The 24047-nt window shown below is 41.9% G+C and overlaps 1 protein-coding gene across 4 annotated transcripts in view; it reads right to left on the reverse strand.

The window, feature by feature from the left end:
- kif2c (kinesin family member 2C) overlaps window positions 1-23261 on the reverse strand; it is a 74279-nt gene extending 51018 nt beyond the window's left edge. Inside the window, exons 1-4 of one of the 4 annotated variants that reach the window (XM_033028750.1) lie at window positions 23029-23261; window positions 8546-8640; window positions 6479-6562; window positions 4983-5025 (exon numbers count right to left, since the gene is read on the reverse strand). In XM_033028750.1, coding sequence (XP_032884641.1) covers window positions 4983-5025; window positions 6479-6562; window positions 8546-8640; window positions 23029-23089 — 283 coding nt within the window. In that variant the 5' untranslated portion in view covers window positions 23090-23261. The remainder of the gene's footprint in view (window positions 1-4982; window positions 5026-6478; window positions 6563-8545; window positions 8641-23028) is intronic. The other 3 variants (XM_033028752.1, XM_033028751.1, XM_033028753.1) reach the window with 3 other exon arrangements.
- Between the last annotated feature and the right edge of the window lie 786 nt (window positions 23262-24047).

Below are 24047 nucleotides of genomic sequence, written 5' to 3' on the forward strand. Positions count from 1 at the left end.
CATCAGGTTATTTCTGTGTCCCAAAGATTATGGTGCTCTGAAATAGGGGGACTATGTATAAGCACAGCTGTAATTTCTACATAGTGAAACCAAAATGTATAAAAATGGCCTTTAATAAAATCTGACAATGTGTATTTTAACCACATGTGATTTTTTTCTATTACAAATCTCAAATTGTGGAGTACAGAGGCAAATAAATAAACGACGGGTCTTTGTCCCAAACATTATGGAGGGCACTGTGGTTACAGGAGTGAAACAGTGCTGGAACGCTTCCATTGAGTTATGTTGCATTATTGAACATCCTCTCCACATTCCCCATTGAGAGAACCTATAACTAGAGATCACTATTTAAATCAAGATGAGGCAAAATTATCTTATGGTTTTGTCATTGTAACACCTCTGTCAGTGAATAATGAAAGGTGTGTCTGATTGTTATTTTAAGGCAGAAGTTAAAAAAAAAATCTGGATAAACTACAGGATGAAAAGCTACTGGGAACAACGTTGAGGTCAGCATCATTGCTTAGCTCAAAGGGCCAAGTGACCTACTCCTGCTTCCAATGTGAATTCTAATTTGTATATAATGACTGACCAGCATAATCATACAGAAATCTGCCAGTTAAGCAATAGCAGGAAGGATATATTTTAATCAATATCCTTTCTCAAACCTGTAGCACTTTAACTTAATTAAATTGTTTTACCTAAAAGAAAAATGGAAATGGAAATGGAAAGAACAGATATTATTGGTTGAAAGCCCAAGATCATAATTATTTATTAGATTCACCTCCATCATGCAATCCGTGATATCTTGCACACAAATAATTACATTTGGTTTTAAAAAAAGGTCCATTATTAGGTAAGGGGGTCCAATGTTATTCCTTTGTTTAAGAAGAGAAGTAGATCATGGGCCAGTAAGTCTCACATCAGTGACTGCGAAGCAATTGGAGAGGATACTTTGGGATAGGATCTATTCTCATTTGGAAGATAATGAGCTAATTAGGCACAGTCAGCATGGCTTTGTCTGTGGCAGGCCATGTCTTGCAAACTCGATTTGAGGTATTTTTTTCTTTAAAAGAGGTGACAAAGGTGATGTGCAATGAGGAGAGGGCAGTGGATGTAGTTTACTTGGATTTTAATAAGACATTTGATTTAAATGTTTTTATGGTAGGTTGATCCACAAGTTTAAGATGCATGGAATCCATGGCGAGATGGTTGTTTGGATTTAGAACCGGTTTACCCATAGAGGACAGTTGTGATGGAAGAGGGTTACTCTGACTAAAAGTCTGTGACCAATGGAGGTCTGCAAGAATCTGTGCTGGAACCTCTTGTTTCTTGGTTTCTTGGTCCTCCAAAATATTCCAAATGGAATTTAAACTGGAGGTTTGTGATAAATATAAACTTGGATGTAAATGCAGATGGAATTTTACATATTCCGATAGAGATTTATCCCGTGGTCCAAAATCGCTTTATCTGAAAAATTCTTGCATTATTTCCAGAGTTATTAATGAAAATGTTCACAAATCTCAAAAAACGTGGAAAAAACTGTATTTCACTTATTCCCTGTGCTTAGCCCTGCTCACAACATTGTTGCTATCCATGTACACTGAGTCCTGCTAGCCCTAGCAAGTGCAAATGCTTTTTTTAAAAGTCACAGTACACTGAGTTCTGCTAGCTAGCAAGTGCAATTGCATTTTTCTTTTAAGTTTAAAAATGAGGGAGGGTGAATAAGGCAAAATGAGCAGCCCCTGTGTTGGAGAAACGGACGAGTGGTGGAATATTTCCTTGGGGAATGGGTTGCGTTGGGGGACCAGGCCTCCTGTGGGGGATATGGGTTAGTGGTGGAATATTGCGTAGGGGAACCGGGCCTCCCGTGTGACAGGGACCCAATGGGTCCCACTTGGTCTAATCTATTATTATATAAAACTCTGTGGCTGCCGCCTGCCGTCCGGCTGCCTTTCTGCCTTTCGATTCGTTCCATCGTGTGATGTCACAATGCCCAATACTCGATGTCCAATCGGAATGGCCGATGCTCGCAGATGTCCAATCGGAATGGATCCATTTACATGTACGGCTGCCGGCTGCATTTCTTCCTTTGATTCCTTGCCACGCCGAATCCAGACGCACAATCGCCGAGATCTTTTCCATTTCGGTAGAGATTTCACTTTTCTTTCTAAGTATCCGCTCCTCATTACATTTTGTCGTGTTTAAGTACACCTTTTTAATCAAATCCCCCCCCCCTTTTCTTCCCCCTCCCCCCACCCCCCAATATTTCAAAAATAAACTGGCTTCTCACCCATAGAAGCAGCCATTTCGGTAGACATTTCACTTTTCATTCCAACTATCCACTCCTCATTAGATTTTGTTATGTTTATGTCCACATTTTTCATTAAATCCTTCTCCCCCCCCCCCACTCACTCATTTTGTCGCTTCCTGCTGGCCAGCGGCCATAACGGATGCTGGCGCCCGCATCTCGCCTCAAAGACGCCATTTAAAACCAGCCGCACTGCTCATTCCTGAGCCGCTTGAGTTGGAGGACCACGTCTCCCGTGGGGGCTACGGGTAGGGAACGGCTGCGTTGGGGGAGCAGACCCAACAGGTCTGCCCTTGGTCTAGTAGCTATTAAAACTCTGATCTTGGATGTGGATTTGTATGTTTATTTGTTCGTGTGTAATCACATCTTCTCGAAAAACGACACGCTAACAGTAAATTTTTTACATATTCCGATAAAGATTTATCCTGTGGAGTCCAAAATAGTCGTATCTGAAAAATTCATGCATTATTTCTTATTAATGAAAATGTTCAGAAATCTCAAAAAACGTGGAAAAACCCCGTCTTTTCTTATTCCCTGAGCTTAGCCCTGCTCGCAACATCGTTGCTATCCAAGGCAAAATGAGCAGCTCCTGTGTAGTTGTTGGCTATGGGTGAGTGGTGGAATATTGTGTTGGGGGAACGGGTTGTGTTGGAGAAACAGGTGAGTGGTGGAATATTGCCTTGGGGAACAGGTTGCATTGGGGGACCACGCTTCCTGTGGGAGCTATGGGTGTGGTGGAATATTGCGTTGGGGAATGGGTTGCATTGGGGGACCAGGCCTCCCGTGTGACAGGGACCGAATGGGTCCCATTTGGTCTAGTAACGATTAAAACTCTGATCTTGGATGTGGATTTGTGTGTTTATTTGTTCATGTGTAATCACATCTTCTCGAAAAAACGACGCACTCAAGGTAAAATTTTCACATATTCCGATAGAGATTTATCCCATGGAGTCCAAAATACTCTTATCTGAAAAATTCATGCATTATTTCTCGAGTTATTAATGAAAATGTTCAAAAAACGTGTGAAAAAACTGTCTTTTGCTTATTCCCTGAGCTTAGCCCTGCTCGCAACATTGTTGCTATCCAAGTACACCGAGTCCTGCTAGCCCTAGCAAGAGCAAATGCACTTTTTTTTTTAAAGTCACAGCACACTGAGTTCTGCTCGCTAGCAAGTGCAAATGCATTTGTTTAAAAATGAGGGAGGGTGAATAAGGCGAAATGAGCAACTCCTGTGTAGCTGTTGGCTATGGGCGAGTGGCGGAATATTGCGTTGGGAGAACGGGTTGTGTTGGAGAAACGGGTGAGTGGTGGAATATTGCCTTGGGGAACAGGTTGCATAGGGGGACCAGGCCTCCCGTGGGGGCTATGGGTGAGTGATGGAATATTGCGTTGGGGAATGGGTTGCGTTGGGGGACCAGGCCTCCCGTGTGACAGGGACCCAATGGGCCCCACTTAGTATATAGCATATTACTAAAACTTTCATCTTGTTTGTTTTTAAGTCTGCCTATCTGTGATTATTCATGCCCGGAACTATGCCAAAACGGTACACGCTAGCGCTACATTTTCTGGACCACCTTACTCACATTTGTCCTGTGGTGTGTTTTTAATCGTTTCGTTCAGATTGACGTTATACTTTACAAGTCATTCACATTTTTTATGTTACAGAATCCCACTTTGTGAAAAGTCTTTCGTCTGCACTGGCAGTTAGCAGCTATGAAGTCACAATGGGATCTCATTTACATAAACTGCCCGTCAACAGTGTTCGACCCAGTGCAATGATAAATTTGTTACATTGTTGTAAGGAGAGGGGGGAGGGGGGTAGAAATGTTATTTTAACATTGTGTTTAGTGGAGGAGTTGGATAGGGGAGAGGAGTGGGGGAGCAGGGAGATAGCGGGAGAGGAGGGGAAGGGAGAGGGGTTATGGAGGGAGGCAATGGCAGTGGATAGGGGAAAGGAGAGAATGTAGGGGAGGAGAGGAGAGAGAAGAGGGGGAGGGGGTGTTGGGGATATGGGGAAATGAGCCATGCCTGCGCAGTTGGGGTGTGGGTGAGTGGTGGAATATTGCGTTGGGGGAACGGGTTGCGTTGGGGGAACGGGTAAGTGGTGGAAACGGGTTGTGTTGGGGGAACGGGTGAGTGATGGAATATTATGTTAGGGCAACGGGCCCCACTTGGTCTAGTATATTATTTTATTATATTATTACATTACTAAAACTCTCACCTTGTTTGTTTTTGAGTCTGCCTGTCTGTCTGTAATTATTTATGCCCGGAACTATGCCAAAATGGTATACGATAGCGCTACTATTTTTGGACTACTTTACTCACAATTGTCCTGTGGTGTGTTTTTATCAAGTTCCGTTCAGATTGATGTTATATTTTACAAGTTATTCACATTTAACTTTACAAAATCCCACTTTTGAGAAAAATCTTTCACCTGCACTGGCAGTTAGCAGCTATGATAACACAATGGGATCTCATTTACATAAACTGCCCCTCACCCGTTTTCCACTGGCAGTTAGCAGTGTATGACGTCACAATGGGATCTCATTTACAAAAATGCCCGTCAAGTGTCCACCCAGTGCAATGAGAGATTTATTACATTGTTGTAAGCAGGAGGGAGGGAGTGGGGGAGGAGTAATACATGCATTTGAATTTGCATTCATCTTTAACTTACTTGCGATTCCATTCCTTGGCAGAGCCAATTCACGTTTTGGGATCTAAAATAGATAATAAGGTATTTATTGTAACTGGAAGGGGAATGCAAAATGTTCCATTTAGTCCCTTTTTAAAAAAAAATACAGCTTTCCATTATTTTATGATCTCAGCATAGACATTGAACATGCAATAGCCAGTTTCATTAAGAGTGGAAAATAATTGCACGTGACAATTAATAAACTAAATTAGTTTGTACCAATAATATACTTTTCCAAAACAAACAAATATTTGATTCAATTACACAAAAACATGAAAAGAGCCAGCTGAGAAATTAAGCAATGTAGTTTGACCTTTCATGTTAGGGTTCAGGTCAGCAGAATCCATAGGTACATATTTGGTAGATTTCGTAGTAATCTCTAAATAATCTTAAAATTAGTCAAATTAATTGATATGTCAAGAAATTTCATACATAGTGCTATGTAAAACATACAAACAGCCATTGCTTTCAGCTCAATTATTTTGCCATTTTTTGGTAAGAAATTTCACTAAAGATGCCTACAACTTCTCCCTCCCCACTCTCAAAAGATGTTATGTCCCATGGGTAGCTTACAACCCAGCAGGAAACAGCATCTCAGTTCTCTTGGGTAGCTTAGGATGTTGAATTATCTACACCTCCCTCCCCTCTCCATTAAAAGTCCATTATCCAGCTCCACAGCTCGCAACTACATATCCCTCTTGGGCGTATACCTGTCTCTAGCCAACAGGTGGACTATCGGGGAACCCCATTGCCTGAGGTCATCTGTTGCCAGCCCTGATATGTCCTGTTTTTTTCAACACCTCCAATTCCCCACAATCGTTCTGAAATAGGGTCACCTATCCATTTGCTCCAGAAATGCTGTCTGACCAGCAGAGTTGCTCCAGTATTTTGTGCTTGTCTTTAACAAAAAGATGCCATTTGGAATTCTCTTTCAAACCCCAAGCTGGAAATGGTCCTCAAAACCTCTTGTTTCCACATATGGGCGTTTACTCAAGATGGGTAAATCGAGTTGGGGATACACAAATAAACATGGCACACTTGGGAATTTTTGTGATCTGGAAAATCCACAAGTCACACTTCAAAGTTATTTGTTAATACTCTCTCACATTAAATTATTAAGATATTAGAGTGGCATTCCAGTGAACCTGGCAGGTTTAAAGTGCTGGAATCCAGGCCAAAGTGAGGGAATGGGGAGCACAGCAAGCATCATCTTGCGAGGCTGACCATTGAGTAAATCCAGATATTGAGCCATTGGGACCTCCGAATGGTCAAATATTAGATAATCAGTGTTACTGTTTCAACTATGATTTAACTGAATAGTAGAACATGATTAATTGAACTATTCCTGCATATGTGCAATACTTTTCTCCACTTAGCTACCATTCCTTGTGGGGAAAATGAGTTACCAGTCAAATAAGGATATTGCAGGAATTAAAATAAATATATCAACTCCCATGAGCCAAGAAATTAAAACTTGCCTGTGTTCTCCTTCTTGGGAGGCTTGGAGGTGGCATCTTTTCTACTAAGTTAGGATTTAACAACAGCAAGTTTTCAATGTCAATCTAAAAAAGCAAAATAAATGTATTCAGAACTCAACACAAAAGTTTGTGACAACATAAAACAAGTTATGTGTAGGTTGATACTCAATGAGTTCTATGGTGAAGGTAGACACAAAATGCTGAAGACAGAAGGGTCTCGACCCAAAACGTCACCCATTGCTTCTCTTCAGAGATGCTGCCTATCCCGCCGAGTTACTCCAGCATTTTGTGTCTACCTTTGATTTAAACCAGCATCGACAGTTCTTTCCTACACAAGTTATATAGTGATATATACCAAGATGCCTTTACTACAAAACAAATGTCAAATGCATATGTCATCATCCATAAGTTATCAGCATACAAACCTATCATGATCGTTATTATATGGAGACAGAGCAAATATCTGAAAATTTACAAAATAGGAAAATGTAGGTGCAGGTTGTGCATAAAACGCAGGGTTTTTATTTGTGGAATCTGAAAAAAAGACTACAGTGATGGATGAATATTTCCTTGTCATCAGCTACGGGATTTCCACAAGATGACAATTTAATTTGTCTTAACCACACTTCAACATGTAACAGATCTATCCTTAACCTTTTCCCAAACGGCTATTCATTTGGAGGCCACAGGATAGCTTATGGATGATGGGGGCAGGGATGTGGGGAAGGGGATTTCCAAACACATCCCAAGCTCCTACTACACTGTAGCTATTCCCACTTCCTAATTTCCCACTAATTAAGGATAGATGTTTAATAATCACATTCATGCTAACTATGAACATGGAAAATAAAGTATCACCTCCCCACACAAAAAAAAAACATATACAGAAACCTCACCAGCACTTAGAATGCGTTCCCAGGAACAAGTGCGTTAACGAACTCTGTGCTAAAAGAGCTGCCATAACGTTATACTTGGAAGAGTTGTTGACAGTAATGCTGCACCACGAGCTGGTGCAAATACCAGTCCCCTCATTGTGTGCATTGCAAAGACCTAGTGCAAATTACCCCAGGTTTGGAGAGCCTGCTTAGAAACATTAGTGTTGGGCAGGCTGGGGCAAGCAGAGCAGTTGCTCATTGCTGAGATACCAGGCTCAGGCTACATTCTGTCCAGCAGGGAATTATGGGCCATTGCTGAGAATGGGTAGAGGATGCGACACGTATTGAAAAACAGCTCTAAACTCTGTGTCCCCACTGGATGTGATGGAAGCTGCCACCTTCCATTCTGTCAACCTGCACAACTCTCCCAAGCACAAAAAATGCAGACTGAGGCTTTATAATACTCATTGCACAAACCTGTGAGGACCACAAACACTATAACAATTCAATGCTCTGTGGCACAGCAATGGCAGTGAGGCACCAGTATAACTGTGCTTCATTACAGTCAGTGTCATAAATATGGCAATGGAAACACAGGACGGCACAATGGTAGAGTTGCTGCCTTACAACACCTGGGACCCAGATTTGACCCGGACTACAGGTGCTGTCTGTATGGAGTTTTGATGTTCTCCCTGTGGTCACGTGGGTTTTCATCAGGTGCTCTGCTTTCCTCCACATTCCTAAGTTGTGCAGGTTTGTAGATTAATTGGCTTCCATAAATTGTCCCTCGTATGTAGGATAGAACCAGTGTGAACGGGTGATCGATGGGCAGCACGGACTGGGTGGGTCGAAGGACCTGTTTCCATGCTGCATCTCCAAACTAAACTGGCCCATTGGAACACTGAAACCACATTGACCATCAAGCATCCATTTATGCTAATCCCATTATTTGTTTTCTTGCAAAAAAGGTTCAGAACTATTAATTTATGTTCAAACAAGAATAAATAGGAAACAAATAAAATGGTGTTAAGTTAAAACAATACTTTGTGTCAGTCTTCATGACAGATGGTACCGGACATGTCCAAAAGGTAACACGTTTGTTTCACGTGACAAAAAAAACCACTATCACCTTTGAAAAAGTACACCATCTCCAAAAAAAGCAAGATTCATATCTGACAGAGGATTTCATTACCTCTTTGGCTTTCGATATGGAGTCCTCCAGCCACTCGACTCTTACGACAGATTTTTCAGCAGTCACTTCAGTTATACTTGCATCTTGTATCACCCCTATGAAAAATGGTGCCATAATCATCATAAATGAAATATGGATAAACAAAATACATTCTCTTCTTCCAAGCACGAGTAACATAACATTGTTGTCTCAAGTATATAGCACCCATTTTTTAAAGCAATTTTTCATGCTTAAAGTTTATTTATTGGCATCTACATAACGAGTCATTGACCCAAACGCTGTATTCAGACTTTGCAAAATTGACTAGGCTGGGAGTGACTACTCCTTAAACATCTGGGGTCAAATTTCAGGAGAGCTGTCCCACAAGTCCCGCATTTGATTAAACTTGGCCAAATGGACTCCTAAATTATGTCACCCACCAGGGGAGATGCGGAGTAATCTTCAGGACAGGAATAAGAGTCTTAGGGTTTCCAATATCAACTCCAGTACTGAAAGTTTCATGCTAGCAGCAAACCTCCTCGGGAGTACCAACCACTGTCTTCCCTCAATAATGTGCTCCTCCATGTTGAATAATGCCTGGAAAAGGCATAGAAAACAGGGCAGAGAAAGTACTCTAGCTTTGGGATCAACATCCACTACTATGAGTGACTTAATAGACCACCACTGACAGATTATCGTCCCGAATGTCATAACCTGCAGGTCTAGTTTTTTTTAAGCAGGGACTGAGTGAACCAAAGATAGACAAAATGCTGGAGTACCTCAGCGGGTCAGGCAGCATCTCTGGATAAAATGGAAAGGTGATACTTCAGGTCAGGATCCATCTTCCGACTGATTATAGTGAAGGAAGGGGGGTGGGAGGGGAGGAAACTTGAAGCAAGAAACGAACTAGGACAAATTAGGGCCTGCAACAGATTACCTCGGGCAAGGAGGTTCCCTGATAGTCCAATTGCTGGCTAGATCCATCTTAAAGGCATCTCGAGAACTTCACTGCCAGAGCCTGTTTTTAACCATTTTGACACATTCATTTCACGCAATATCAAGAAATAGCCAAGAGCACTAGAAATAATAAAAGGCTATATATCATTCCAGATATTGCATTGAAGACCCATGCTCCATGCACCTTCTTTCTAACCTGGTCTGTTGCATTCAGTGCTCACAATATGGCCTCCTCTACATCAGTAAGACCACGAATTGATTAACCAGTTGTTCTGTAGAGCACCTACATTGTCTGCAACAGTAATCTTGAGCTTCCTGTTGCATATCATTTCAACTGCCTTGCCCATTCCCAAACTGACCTGTTCATCTTCTGCCCTCTCCACTGCCACAGACAGGCCAAATACAAACCAGAAGGACCTCTTCTTTCTGCTTGGGTAGCTGCAACCTAGTGGTATGAATATTCAATTATCCAATTTTCAGTTACCCTTGCCGGTCAAACCCCTTCCTCACTCCCACCAGTCCACCCAGATTCTCCATTCTTTTTTTTACTTGAAGCCAGATTGAAATTGTTCAAAGATATTATTTGTTTTCAAGGTAGGTCTGGAGTTGAGATGAAACTACCCTCTCAAGAATTTTGGAAATGAATGGCAAGTTGGAAATAGGCTGGTAGTTGTTTTAGTCACTAGAGTCCAAACCAGATATTTTCAAGGTTGGTCTGATTATGGCAACTTTCAGTGAAGAGGAAACTATACCAGTGCACAGAGAGGAGTTAATAATGGAGGTTATCAGGGAAATGATAAAAGACAGGCATGCTTTAACTAGGGTTGTGGCGATTGGATCCAGGTGACATGTGGAGTTATTGGACTTATGGGGACAGTTCATGGTGCTTATTGATGGTAATTCAGTCTGCATGATGCTGGCAGAGGTCAGCTGCTCATGGATTGTGTTAATTTTGGAGTTGAAAAACTTCAAAAAAGCAGAGCATTGTTCATTGGAAAGGTTACTGTTCATATTGGTTTCAGGTGGTTTCAGTAGCCTTTTCACTGTGGAGAAGAGAGTTTTGGTATTTCCTTCACCCGTGCTGATGATATGTGCATAATAAGAGGTTTTAGCTATTGAAAGCTATTTTTGTAGTGGAGTAGATGATCAAAATACATTTGTTTATGAACAGCAAGTTCAGTCTTGGTGCAGCCTTTCCAGGCGTTGACCTAAAACTTTGAGTAGTTCAGGTGTGTACCAGGGAGCAGTATGGGAAAATGAGACAACCCATGTTTTCAGAGGGGATATATAATCAAATGCAGAAGATAAAGTGTTGTTGTAGTAGTCCATTAGATCTTAGAGTGAGGAGGCTGGAACAGGAACAGGGTTCGAGGTAATTAAACTGATGAGATCTTGTGGATTACATGTCTGATGTTGCGGTTTGACATGATGCGATGCACCCTTGATTTACTGAGCGGTAGGTTGGTGTTGAATAATACAGCTTTATGGTCCGTGATGGGTAGTTCAGCGGAGGTGATGTTATATGGTGTAATGCCAGAACAAACTAGGACAAAGATATGGCCCTTGGTGTGTGTTGTAAAATTGATATATTGTGTTAGGTCGAAGCAATCTAACATTTCTTTAAAATCTTCAGTAAAAATATTGTCAATGTTATCAAAATGAACATTAATATCCCCCATTAGGATGATATTAGGAGACATTGCACTAAGGATGGTTAAAACTGTCGATAGTTCAGAGATAAAAATATTAAAAAATGGTTCATTTGAGACTATTCTTTCAAAACTTTATGCTCACTTCACCCCGGAAAATATTAAGACAAAGATTACTTAAAGAACTCCATAGTGAACAGATGTTGCAGGAATAAAGTCTACAGCCAGAGGTTGCATGTATTGGCCAGGATTGGACAATGACATAGAAGCAATGGCAAGCAAATGTAGCACCCATCAGTTATAGAAGTAGGCCTGCCCAAACCCCTTTGCAAACATGGTCTTGGCCTACTAGACCTTTTCAGAGGGTTCATATGGTTTTCAGTGGGTTCAGAGGGTTGTGTCATGTGATATATTCAATATCAGTCTCGTGAATATGCGCAGTGTACTTTTGCAAAATAATGACGACCCACACTGGCAACAGCATGTACTGAAAACCTGTGCTTGTTTCTATCTACATGCTGAAGCCATAATGTCTTTCAATGGTGGCAGGGATCCGATAGAGTTTGTGAACTTAACCTTTAAATACAGTGCAGGACTGTTTTGTAATTTGCAGTATTGTTTACCATTTTAAATAGCAAATATAGAACCGTGTTGCAGTTGTTTGCGAACTGGACACAATAGGCCACAGATCCTTCTATACATGGGATTGTAGTTTAAAACAGCAGCTGTTCAAAGCGTCTAGCGTTTGTCAGGCTATCTTTTCGTGTCTACGTGGCAAGATGGCATCCTTGGGATACAAAGGCCGACTAGGAACTTTTGAAAAGAACTGTGAAACCTTTACCTCGTGAATGGAAATGTTTATTACAAATTACATTATTGAAGCTGAAGAAACAGAAGATGACAATCAAGTGCAGGTAAGAGCACAAAACAAGTCCACCCAGGAATGAATGAAAGCCTTTCTATTAACTGAAATTGGTCCTGAAGTTGAAGAAACTCTCACCAACATCCAAGCCCCAGAAAAAGCAATGTTTCATTTGAGACTCCTTTCAAAACTTGATGCTCACTTCAACCAACCCGAAGCTCATAGAGATTGCAGAATGTTACACATTTCACATAAGAAACTAGGTCTGGTGAGACTGTGGGTCTCATTGATGAAGTTGTCCTTACACTCATCTCATTGATGAAGTTGTCCCTACACTGCAATTTTGCAACATTTCTGGATTGAGCTTTGTGTGATAGATTTGTATGTGGAATGCTGGATGAGTGAATCCAATCAAAATTACTGAGCACACCAGCCCTTACTAAGCGCCTTGAGTATTAGAAAGGCGCTATATAAATCCCATCCATTATTATTATTATTACTTTTGATTTGGCATGCAAAACTGGTTTGGCCATGGAGCGGCATGTCAAAGTGCACATGAGTTTCCACCAAAACATGCTGGCCACAGTCAACAAGTCAAAAAGCAGTTCCAAAACACAAGCATGACAAGACAGGGAAAAGGCCTTCACAACAAAGTTCTAGGAAAAGCACAGATATGTGCTATTGGTGCTATTGTCAACATAAAGGCAAGACTTAAGTTGCCAATAGTCGTTGCAAGTTATGTCAATAGGCTAACGTTAATGGGCAAAAATTGGCTCAGCTTACTGAAACGGGACATCTGTATTCCAAGTCGAAGCTTAAACATAACTGGATCGGTTGTTGCAGAAACATCATGCTATGTGCAATCACAGCTAAGACGACATAAAGGGTGAACAAGCACACATCAGGATTCGACCAGATGTGGAGCCTGTCTACTGTAGACCGCGACCAGTGCCCTATTCGCTGAAAAGTAAAGTGGAAGCCGAAATCAAAAAGTTGGAACAAAATGGTGTACTGGTTGAAACAGATCGCAGTGATTGGGCTACTCCAATAGTAGTGGGCTCGAAAGCAGACAACACAGTGAGATCGCATGGAGACTACAAAGTGATTATCAACCAGACAGTAGATGAACAGTATCCACTACCAACCTCTAGATTTATACACTAAACATACTGGTTCCAAGGTATTCTCTAAGCTAGATCTGTCACAGGCATATGCTCAGCTAAATGTTGATTGTAAAATCCAACAGTATCTCACGATAAACACATACATGGGGCTGTATTCCTACACAATACTACCCTATGGTGTGCAGTCAGCACCAAAAATCTTCCAAGCTACAATGGACAAAAGATTCTGCCAGGAACATCACATTGTTTGAGCAAACAAGATGACATGCTGATTGCAACTGTTACTGAGGAGGAGAATCTAGAGGTACTCAGTGAAGTTGATGATCACAATATAAAGTTGAAAAGAAGCAAATGTGCATTCTTACAGACCAAAGTAGTGGAGCTTGGTTTGAAAGTGGATAAACATGGACTACAACCAGTGAAGGAAAAGATTGAAGCTGTAGCAAACGCACCAACACCACAGAATGCGTCTCAACTCCCCTCCTTCCTGGGTATGGTACAGTATTATACACAATTCTTACAAGTTAGGAACACAAGATGTTGAAAAAGGATAAAACATGGGAATGGTCCAAAGAGCAATAAAATGCTTATGATGCATGCAAGAGCTTGACCAGTGTTGCATTACTTGTTTACAATGATGCAAATTGCGAGTTAAAGTTAGCTTGTGATGTATCTAGTTGTGGGGTAGGAGCTGTGATTTCACATGTAATGGAACATGGACAATAAAGCCTATAGCATTTGCATCATGCACACTTACCAAGAGTTAGTGTAATTATGCACAAATCGAGAAAGAAGCCCTTGGTATCATCTTTGGGATCAAGAAATTCCATCAGTATCTGTTGGGTAGGAGATTTCACCCTGGTTACTGATCATAAGCCACTTCTCATTCTTCTTGGTCCTTGGCAGCCTTGAGGATGCAGTGCTGGGCAGTTCTCCTGTCATAGCATGACTACAGCATTGAGTAACGCAGCTCAAATAAAAATGCTATTGCTGATGCATTGTCGCATTTGCCTCATGAAGAATCAGATGTGGGCACTGAAGGTGTCACAGAAGCAGTGGACAATGACTTTCCAGTCACAGTAGCTGAAATTGCCGCTGAAACTCAAAAGTACACTGCGCATACTCACACATATTCATGAAACTGATAAGATATTGAATATATCACATGACACAAATCATACCAAAGTTACAGTTACCATTATATACACTACAATGGATTTTCAGCAGCCAGAGATTAACCTCTAGGTACTCCAAAGCCTTGCCTCAGCTATGTGGCTTAAATAACCAGTATGATAGCATGCACCAGTACGATAGTGTGCACTCCAACTTTCAAGAAGCTCAACACAACCAAGGATAAAGTAACCGTTGAGTGGAACGCCATCCACCATCCCAAAACGTCACTACACTACAACCACTCCACTACAACCACTGTACTCCATCAATAAAAAACAATTACAGCTACCCATTCAGGCTGCTCCGACAGCAACTATCAAGCCTGTAATTCCTATCCCCAAGGGCAAAGGCTAGGGCCGAAGGAAACACCCATGGGTTTCCACCCAAGTAAAAGTATTCTAACTTGGAGTTGAAACATTGGCCCTTTGTTGTCCCTTGACCCAAATCATAGAACGTCTCTAGAACTTTTGGTAATAAGCGAGATTGGTATTCCGACTGCGCATGGCCAGGACATAGGTCACTAGCTATAAACAGTCTCGGCAACGGTGGCGCTGCATTGTGTGCAAGCTTGCGTTTCGTCCATGGTCGGGGTCGGGCCTGGCTCTCCATCACTGCGGGTGCTCTTGAGTTGCTGCTGGGCCGGAGGAGGCAGAGCCCAGGCTGGCGCTCAGGGTTGTGGATGAAGTGGCAGAGGGTACCGTAGGGGCAGAAGTCAGTTGTGTGCAAGGTGCGGCACTGCTCCATCTTGTACTTGGGGTGGCGGCTGAGGGAGCGCAGCTCGGCCAGGCCGTGGGCGAACTGGCACTTGCTGCCGTACCGGCCCATCGGGAAGCGGGTTCCTCAGGAGTTGGAGCGGGGTTGGGCTGGGGTCGGCGCTGGCTGTGGGTTCTCAGTGCTGACGGTTGGCCTGGGTGCTGGTGTCCCGTCGGTCCGGATGTCTTGGGCCGCCCCCTGGGGATGGGACACTCCGGGGGGGGGGGGGGGGGGCAGAAACCGGGGTCGGTCCAGTGGCGGTTCGGCAGCCCTTGCGGCGCCGGGGTCACGGGTTCGATCCTGGCTGCGGATGAGGCACTGTTCTTTGGATGAGAGCCGGTCCAGTCTTCCCCCACCCCTGCCCGGTTTCCAACTGAAAAAAGACAAAAACAGACCCAAACTATACCCTCAATCTACAGCGCTTTGTTCGATTTTTATTTATAACGTATGACCTTTGACAAATCCCATTATTCCTTGCGTAATTCGGAATACCGAACTCGCTAATTGAATTATATGTTTTAAAAATGGTTGATTTAGATTCTAAAATGAAGCTACAATAATAAAACCAGTGTACAATAATAAAAATAATCAATAGTAGGCAAATGACTCTTCTATACATGCTTACATTTTTCATTAGAAGTGGTAGATGTTCTGTTCAAACCAAGAGATATCGCTACAAAGTTAAAACAACGTCATTATATTTTTTGTTATCAGATGCGTGAAACAGCTAATTAATGATAAGTATTGCTTCTGAACACATGAAACTGCAATCCATGTTGTAGGAAGCATGATACAGGCAATATAATTTGCCATTCACAGGTTATTCACATGGTCCTGGCAGAATCACTATAATGGACAAGAACATTTCAGCCAAATTTATCATGGCTTCGACAGTCATCAATCCATTACGTTAATCGTCTCTCCTGCACTTCCTCTCTCTGCCCAAAAGTTGCTGCCTGATCATTTTCAGCATTAGTTTTTATTTCTTCTTCTTCTGGGGTTTTAATTAGATTATTACTTCTTGAACACTTGAGAATTGGCAATGAAGGCCAACAATAAAGCATTTGTGGTTTCCTGCCGGCATTTAATACATTACATAAAGAAAGTTTGTTGCAATGAGTGTTGATCATACATAAAATAAATATTCAAGTACGTATGTAATGTCATTAATTAAATGTGCATACCTTTGAGAAATTCAGTCATTCCAAGCATTACTTTTAGCAATAGTTACCAGTAAAGGGGTGGGGATGGGAAAACATGACATGAGTGGGATCACATAGGTGGTGAAAATGTTGGAGGATGGTATACTCAATGCTGAGGCAGGTAGGGGGAAGGCAAGGACCAGGGGAGCTCTATCCATGATCCATCTGGGGGGAGGGGGAGCGAGAGCAGAACCCGAGGAGACGCGGGTGAGGGATCCATAGTGGATCTCTCATTTGTTTCCCAGATACTTTCCCCTGTAACCACAGGAGATCCAACTATAGTCCCTGAACCTCCCCACTCACATCCATCCAGTGACCCCAGCAGTCCTTCCAGATGAGAGAGAAATACCACTTGCTTGTCCTCTAATCTCATCTACCTTATTCTGTGTTCCCGATGTGGCCTCCCTTACATCAAGCATCAATTCGGCAAATGTATCGCCGAATACTTGTAATCAGTCTGCCAAGGCCTGCTGAATCTCCTGTTGCTAACCATCTTAACTCCCTTTCCCATACTGACCTTTCTACCCTGAGCCTCCATTGCCAGAGTGAGGCCACACGCAAACTAGAGGAACAGCGCCTCCAACTTACAACCCAACAATATGAACAACGAATTCTCAAACTTCAGGTCACTAACCTACTATAAATCCCACCCCGTCACTTAACCACGCCCCACCTGGATCTGCATCCAATTCTTCCCCCCATAGCCACAATTAATCCAAAGAAGGGTCCCGCCTCAAAATACTTCCCCACGTTCTCCATAAATCCTGCCTCACCTACTGAGTTACTCCGGCACTTTGTGCAGAGATATTTATGAGGATGTTGCCAGGATTTGATGGTATGAGCTATAGAGATAGGTTGGGCAGGCTAGGACTATATTCCTTGAGAGCAGGACGATGGGAGGTGATTTTAAAGAGGTGCATTAGATTATGAGAGGAATAGATAGGTTGAATGCAGAGTCTTTTACTCAGAGCAGGGGAATAAATAACCAGAGGACATAGATTTAAGGGGCGAGAGGAAAAAAATTATAGGAACCCGAGGGATAAAATTTTCCACAGAGGTTGATGGGTATATGCCAGAGGAGGTAGTTGAGGAATATACAATAACAACATTTAATAGACCTTTGGACAAATACTTGGATAGGAAAGGTTTAGAGGGATTATGGACCAAAAGCAGGCAGTTAGGACTGGTGTAAAATGGGCATCTTGGTGGACGTTGGGCCGAGGGCCTTTATCCCTGCTGTATGACTATTGTGGCTTTTTGTTAAACAGCATCAGCAGTTCTGTGTTAGCATTTAAATGGCATATGGACAGGTAAATGAATAGGGACAGGTTAGAGAGACATGGGCTCAGGTATGTGGCAAATGAGAAAAGCTTAGATGAGGCATCTCAGCCGGAATGGATGAGTTGGGCCGAAGGGTCCATTTCCATGCTGCATGACTATTAGTTTGAAACATTTGGTACAACAACCCAATCCAAAGGATATGTTGAAAAGTACATTAACCACAAAATATCATTGAGTGAACACAGGCAAGCCACTGTTCAAAACCAAATTTGTGACATTTTAGGCACACTTCTCACATTCTGAAGAGTATCCCAATTTTTCATTCTGTCCAAGGTTTTAAAAGTACTTCAGCTAGTCCAGAAGATGTGATGAACATTAAACAGACAAATTCATCTTGAAACACAAAATGTTGGATGGGAAATGTGGCCTGATCACACTGCTGAAATAACTTTTAAATCATCATGAGAAAGATATTGTGACATCATAGAACAGGTTGATTACCATTTGTGGTTCAAGTTTTAGTTTACTTATAGTTTTGAAAATACAGCCAGGAAACAGGCTCTTCAGCCAACCAAGTCCACGCTGACCATCAAACACCTGTTCACACTAGTTCCGTCGTCCAAATTTCTCATCCACTCCCTACACCCTGTAATTTTAGAGGCCAATTAACCTACCAACCCGTACGTCTTAGGGATGTGGGTGGAAACCACAGAGGAAACACATGTGCTTACAGGGAGAACATGCAAACCCCATGAAAACAGCACCCAAGTTCAGGATTGAATCGGTTTTTCTGGCACTGAGGCAGTAGCTCCACCAGCTGTACTCTGTACTCTGTACCACCTTAAAATACAATAGTGTACAAGGTGTACCAAGCAGATTCAACAACTCTCCACTTAGTTTTTTAATTCTAATTGTTCCTTTTCAAGATAAAAGAAACATTGTCAGCATATTTTTGCTTTAATATTCATTGAACTCACTAAACTAGAACATTTTTTAAAGACATCCCAAAAGTTTTGATATTCTTTCTTATTGGTAGGAAACAAAGCAGTGCACCGACATACAATATTCAATGACAGAGTAACAGGTATTTTGTCACTCGACTAATAACCCAGGAAGTTTCTACCAGCAATCTGGAGACGATTTCAAAGCCCATCATGGAGATTATAAATTTAAATTCATGAAATCAGATCGGTGAAAAGACTTATGTGGTTACCTAATATCCTTTGAGAAATCAGCTTCCCAAAGTTCATTTAGCCTAGGAGATGGTAAATCATTACTAATTTCTTTGGCTCTTGACTACCTTCTAAAATGATCTAGAGAGCTATTGAGTGTTAAAATGTAGAATTTGAGATGACAAATATTACCCACAACTTATTCAATGAAGAAATATAAAAGCTGTCGGATACCATGACATCAAATTTCAGCCCACTGGTTTGAGTTATACAGCAGCCTTCTAATTCAGCCCAAATTTTAAGTGCACAACTTCTCTAAACTGCTGGGATGATTGTAAACTTTCTCTTCTTCAGTACTTTAGCTTAATTTTGAGCAGAATGACCATGGAATCACAACTCTGTCAAGATGAAGGGTCTCAAACCAAAACATTTATTGATCATTATTTGGAAAATGTTGCCTGACCTGTTGAATTCCTCCAGCAGCTCTTTATTTTGCTCTACATTCCAGGACCAATCGCAGTGGTCACAAGAGCATGTATTCAGCTGCAAACACTCACCACCCATCACTCTAAAGACTTTCAACCAGCTACAAGACAAGAAGTAAGATGAAATAGTCCTCATTTTTCTGGATGTGCAGCTCCAACAACACTCAAGACTCATCTCTATCCAACGTCGCACACAGTACTTTCAACACACTCAATGTTTTGAACATTAATTCCTTTCATAAACAGGGCTCTGATATCAACAACAAAACACAAATTATAAGGGCAGTCGAATCATCAGCAGTCAGGGCGTTCGAAGCCCCCGCGATCAGGGCGGTCGAAGTTCCCGCGATCAGGGCGGTCGAAGCTCTTGCGGCTTGGATTTGCCCGGTGTCTGTCTCTGATCGGAGACCAGGTGCTCCACAATGTTAAAGTCGGCAGGCTCCCGCAGTTGGAGCTCAGAGATCGATCCCATGCAAAGAGATTGCGAGCTCCGTGATGTATAGTCCACAGGCTTCCACGGTGGAGCTCCCAAAATCGGTCTCCAGCAAAGGCCGCTGACTCCTCAACATTAGGCCGCAGTGCAGACGGAGATACGAACGGAAAAAATAATAAAAATTTGCATCTCTGTCGAGGCAAGAGGTTTGAAAAAGTTTCCCCACAAACCCCCCCCCCCCCCACACATAAAACAAGCTAAAGAACAAAAACGTACATTTAACACATACAAGCAAACAACAAAGAAGGAAGGGACAGACAGACTGTTGGGCGAGGCAGCCATTGCTGACGTCACTCAGTGGAGATACAGTAATTAATCATACAACATTTCCCAAAGCATGACAACCATGAAGGTTAAGAGCAGTAGGCAGATCTACAAGTCCCCTTGTCAACATCATCCCAACTTGGAAGCATATCATCATTCTCTTATAGTAACTGGGAATTTCCTAACAAGCCCTGGGATTACTTTTACTAAAAAAAAGACTTCAGTGGACCAAAACATTGCCTCAAAGGTAATTAGAAAAACAAATGGTCATGTTGCAAAAATAAAGTTTCCATACTACTCATGATAAATATATAATTGGGAGGTGGGAAGTTAGGGTGGTGGAAAAAGAGAGGAAAATGGCGAGAGGATTTCTCTCGTTACCAGATTTAAACATATGAAATAGTAATTAATTGTCAAAATGTATGATAAAATAGGCAGTTTTAAGCAGCTCTACTCCCCCACCTGCTGCCCAGACAGCAACTCTAATGAACAACTGGCAAGGACAGATAAAAAGTCATGCCTTTTACAGTAAATGTCCACATTTATGGAAAATGTGGAAATATAAAAACGCAACAATGAGATCACCTATATGGTTCAGCAATAAGAATTTACGATCCAACCAAGCTTTCAATTTAGAATCTTAGAAATGACAGCACTTCATCTATTTGTACCATCATCAGTAATACTTCACATCATGTAGATATGTTTGAAACCTGCACAAAAGGATAAGTACTGTTAAAAATGATAATACGCAGGTTTGCAGGTCTGTTCCGTTGAACTGCGGCAGAATGACTACAACTTGGTAAAAAGGGTAGTGAAGAGGAATAGAAATATCAAGAAAAATGCAGTTCTTTACCCCAGGGTCACTTTGAGTCTGATTACATTACCATTTTTTATCACACTTGATACAGATCACTGATAAGAACTCCATCTGGACTCAATACCTTCTTGGACTGCAGACTTGCCAGTCCATTTACAACCTAACTTCTTTACCCTAGTTGAGTACATTTCAGTTACATAATACTTAACTACATCAAGATAGCATCTTTAGATCTAGACTACAAAAAATCTTCCAATCTCACAAAAACAATGGTCATCTTTAACCACAATTAGTTTTAATTTTCCATGTTAATTCGATTTACGAAGGGGAAATCATGCTTGACTAATTTTCTAGAATTCTTTGAGGATGTAACTAGGAAAATGGACAAGGGGGAGCCAGTGGATGTAGTATACCTGGACTTTTGATGTCCCAAATAGGAGATTAGTGGGCAAAATTAGAGCATATGGTATTTGGGAGTAGGGTACTAACATGGATAGGAAATTGGCTGGCAGACAGGATACAAAGAATAAGGATAAACAGGTCCCTTTCAGAATGGCAGGCAGTGACTAGTGGGGTACTGCAAGGCTCAATGTTGGGACCACAGCTATTTACAAAATACATTAATGATTTATTCTAAGCCTTACATTAGTTATCATGAATAACTTTACTATTCTATTCCCTTGTAAGATTATTATTAATATTGTTTATTATGCAATGTTAAGTTTCCTGGGGGTATATATTCAGGGATAGATAACATATCAGTTCACAATCTCATGGAATTATTCCAAAATTTTACACTATATTGAACTGATATAAGACAAATGTGCTGGAAATAGCCAAGTGTTTAATTCTATGAGATAAGGTCAAACCATCTTGATACACGTCAATAGGTAGACACAACATGCTGGAGTAACTCAGCGGGTGAGTCAGCATCTCTGGAGAGAAGGAATGGGTGACGTTTCGGGTCGAGTCCCTTCTTCATACAAAGAAAGAAAATGGGCGGAGACAGTAGGACTCAGGCGAACTGGGAAGGGGAGGGGAGAAATCAAGGGCTATTTGAAATTAGAGAAGTCAATGTTTATACCGCTGGGGTGCAAGAAGGAACTGTAGATGCTGGTTTAAACCGAAGATTGACACAAAAAGCTGGAGTAATTCAGTGGGACAGACAGCATCTCTGGAGAGAAGGAATGGGTGACGTTTCGGGTCTGAAGAAGGGTCTCGACCAGAATCGTCATCCATTCCTTCTGGATCTGGCTGTAGTATGCTGAAAATCTCTAAGTAGAGCATCACTCAGCACTATGATGGCAGTGGTCCTCTCCAGAGATGGGGGTGTAAGTTGCCAAAGTGAAATATGAGGTGGTTCCTCCAATTTACACTGGGCCTCACTCCGACAATGGAGGAGGCCCAGGACAGAAAGTTCAGATTGGGAATGGGAGGGAGAGTTGTGTTTTTGATTTTTTGGCTTTGGAGCGAATTCTGTCTTTAATTTGTGTATTGGTGATGTCCTTATTATTTATTTTACTCCGACTATATGTTTTTTCTCTCTTGTTAATTTTCTGTAAGGTGTCCTTGAGACTTTGAAAGGCGCCCGCAAATAAAATGTATTATTATTATTATTAGAGTTGAAGTGCTGAGCAACCAGGTGTTGATACAAGATACATTTATTTGTCACATGTACCAATTGGTAGTGAGATGTGTGGTCACCATACAGCCATACATATTAAAAAAAACACAACACAGGATAGACTCCATCATAAAACATCCCCACACAGCAGAATCAGTTTCCCACTGTGAGGGAAGACTTGCTTCAGTAAGTCAGTAATTATTATTTGCAAACAATAATTACATGGGCTTGTTTTACTGAGTAAACTCTTTTAATAAAAACTACTATAGCAAATCTATTCTGTTTTTGCAGGTCTCATAGGACTTGCTGCAAATTCAAACTCCTCGTGTCTGATGAATGGACAGTCCGACGTTGACGTTGACGTCACAATGCAGCGGTCGTCCAATCACTGTCGGGATCTCCAATGAGGCGGGTCCGATGCGGGTGACGTCGACACGGCGGGACATTCGAAAAGGAAATCATGGCCTCACTGCGCATGCACGGTCTCCCCGTCCAACAGACAGGCAAGCCGCCTGCTTGTATTAAAACCTCGTCCCGATCAAAATAAAACGGCGAAACAACCCTCTCCCCCCTCTGTGGTGGAATCGGGGCGATTCGTTTCAGCATTGACAATATTCCTTCGTTTAGGGAAAAGTAACGCCTTACCATTGCTGCGTTTAATTTTAACCATGAGGCCCACTTTCAGGTTGACTATGTGCGCGTCCATCCCGTGGCGCGGCCGTTAACTCAGCTCAGCTCAGCTCAGCACCGACCGGTCGTCCGTCCGTCCGCGCGCCGCCGCCGCCGCCAAACTGAACAAACTTTCAAAACACGAGCGCTCCGGCGAATGAGCATGCGCGGCAGGGGCGTCACACAACGCTCCGAACTTTAAAAGCGATACTTAAAGGCGAGGTCCGAGCAGCTCTCAGGATGGAAGTTAAGAAGCGGTGGAAGGGGGCTAATCGCCGCAGTGCCTTTAAGAACGCAAAGGGCCAGCATAGACTCTGCTGGAGAGAGTGAGAAGTACAGACTTGCATTTATATAGCACCTCTCACGTCCCTTTCATGACGTGTCAAATTTACTTTACCCAATCAGGGGTCATGGGGAGAAGGCAGGAGAATGGGGTTAGGAGGGAGAGATAGATCACTCGTGATTGAACGGCGGAGCAGACTTGATATAGGAATGTTACAAAATTTTGAGATTTAAAAAATCAAGCCTGTAATTTATCCCATCAGATAAAACATAAAAATAACTTTAATTTGATACCTAATTAATCTTCATATCTTAAGTATTTAAAAAGTTATGGTCATTTTAATACTCTGAAATTAGCATCTTGTTGCTTTTCCATTGACTTAAATCAAAAGCTGTGATTTTGACAGTCAAAAGCCCATTACTTTCTTAAAAATTAAGAGAACTGAATGAAATTTTCAGTTATTATAGTTGGAAACATTCTGAAACAAATATGAACCATTTTACATGGATGACCTGAAATTAAAGCATATAATTAATTAGTTACCTAATCGTCTCCAGCTTGTTCAAAATGTTGCCGCTCGCCTTTTGACTGGAACTCGAAAGAGGGAGCACATTACGCCAATTTTGGCCTCCCTACACTGGCTCCCAGTGCACTTTCGAGTTCATTTCAAAATTATTTTATTTATTTTTAAATCGTTGAATGGGCTCGCCCC

Source organism: Amblyraja radiata, chromosome 10 (genome assembly GCF_010909765.2).
Source record: "Amblyraja radiata isolate CabotCenter1 chromosome 10, sAmbRad1.1.pri, whole genome shotgun sequence".
Classification (NCBI taxonomy): domain Eukaryota; kingdom Metazoa; phylum Chordata; class Chondrichthyes; order Rajiformes; family Rajidae; genus Amblyraja; species Amblyraja radiata.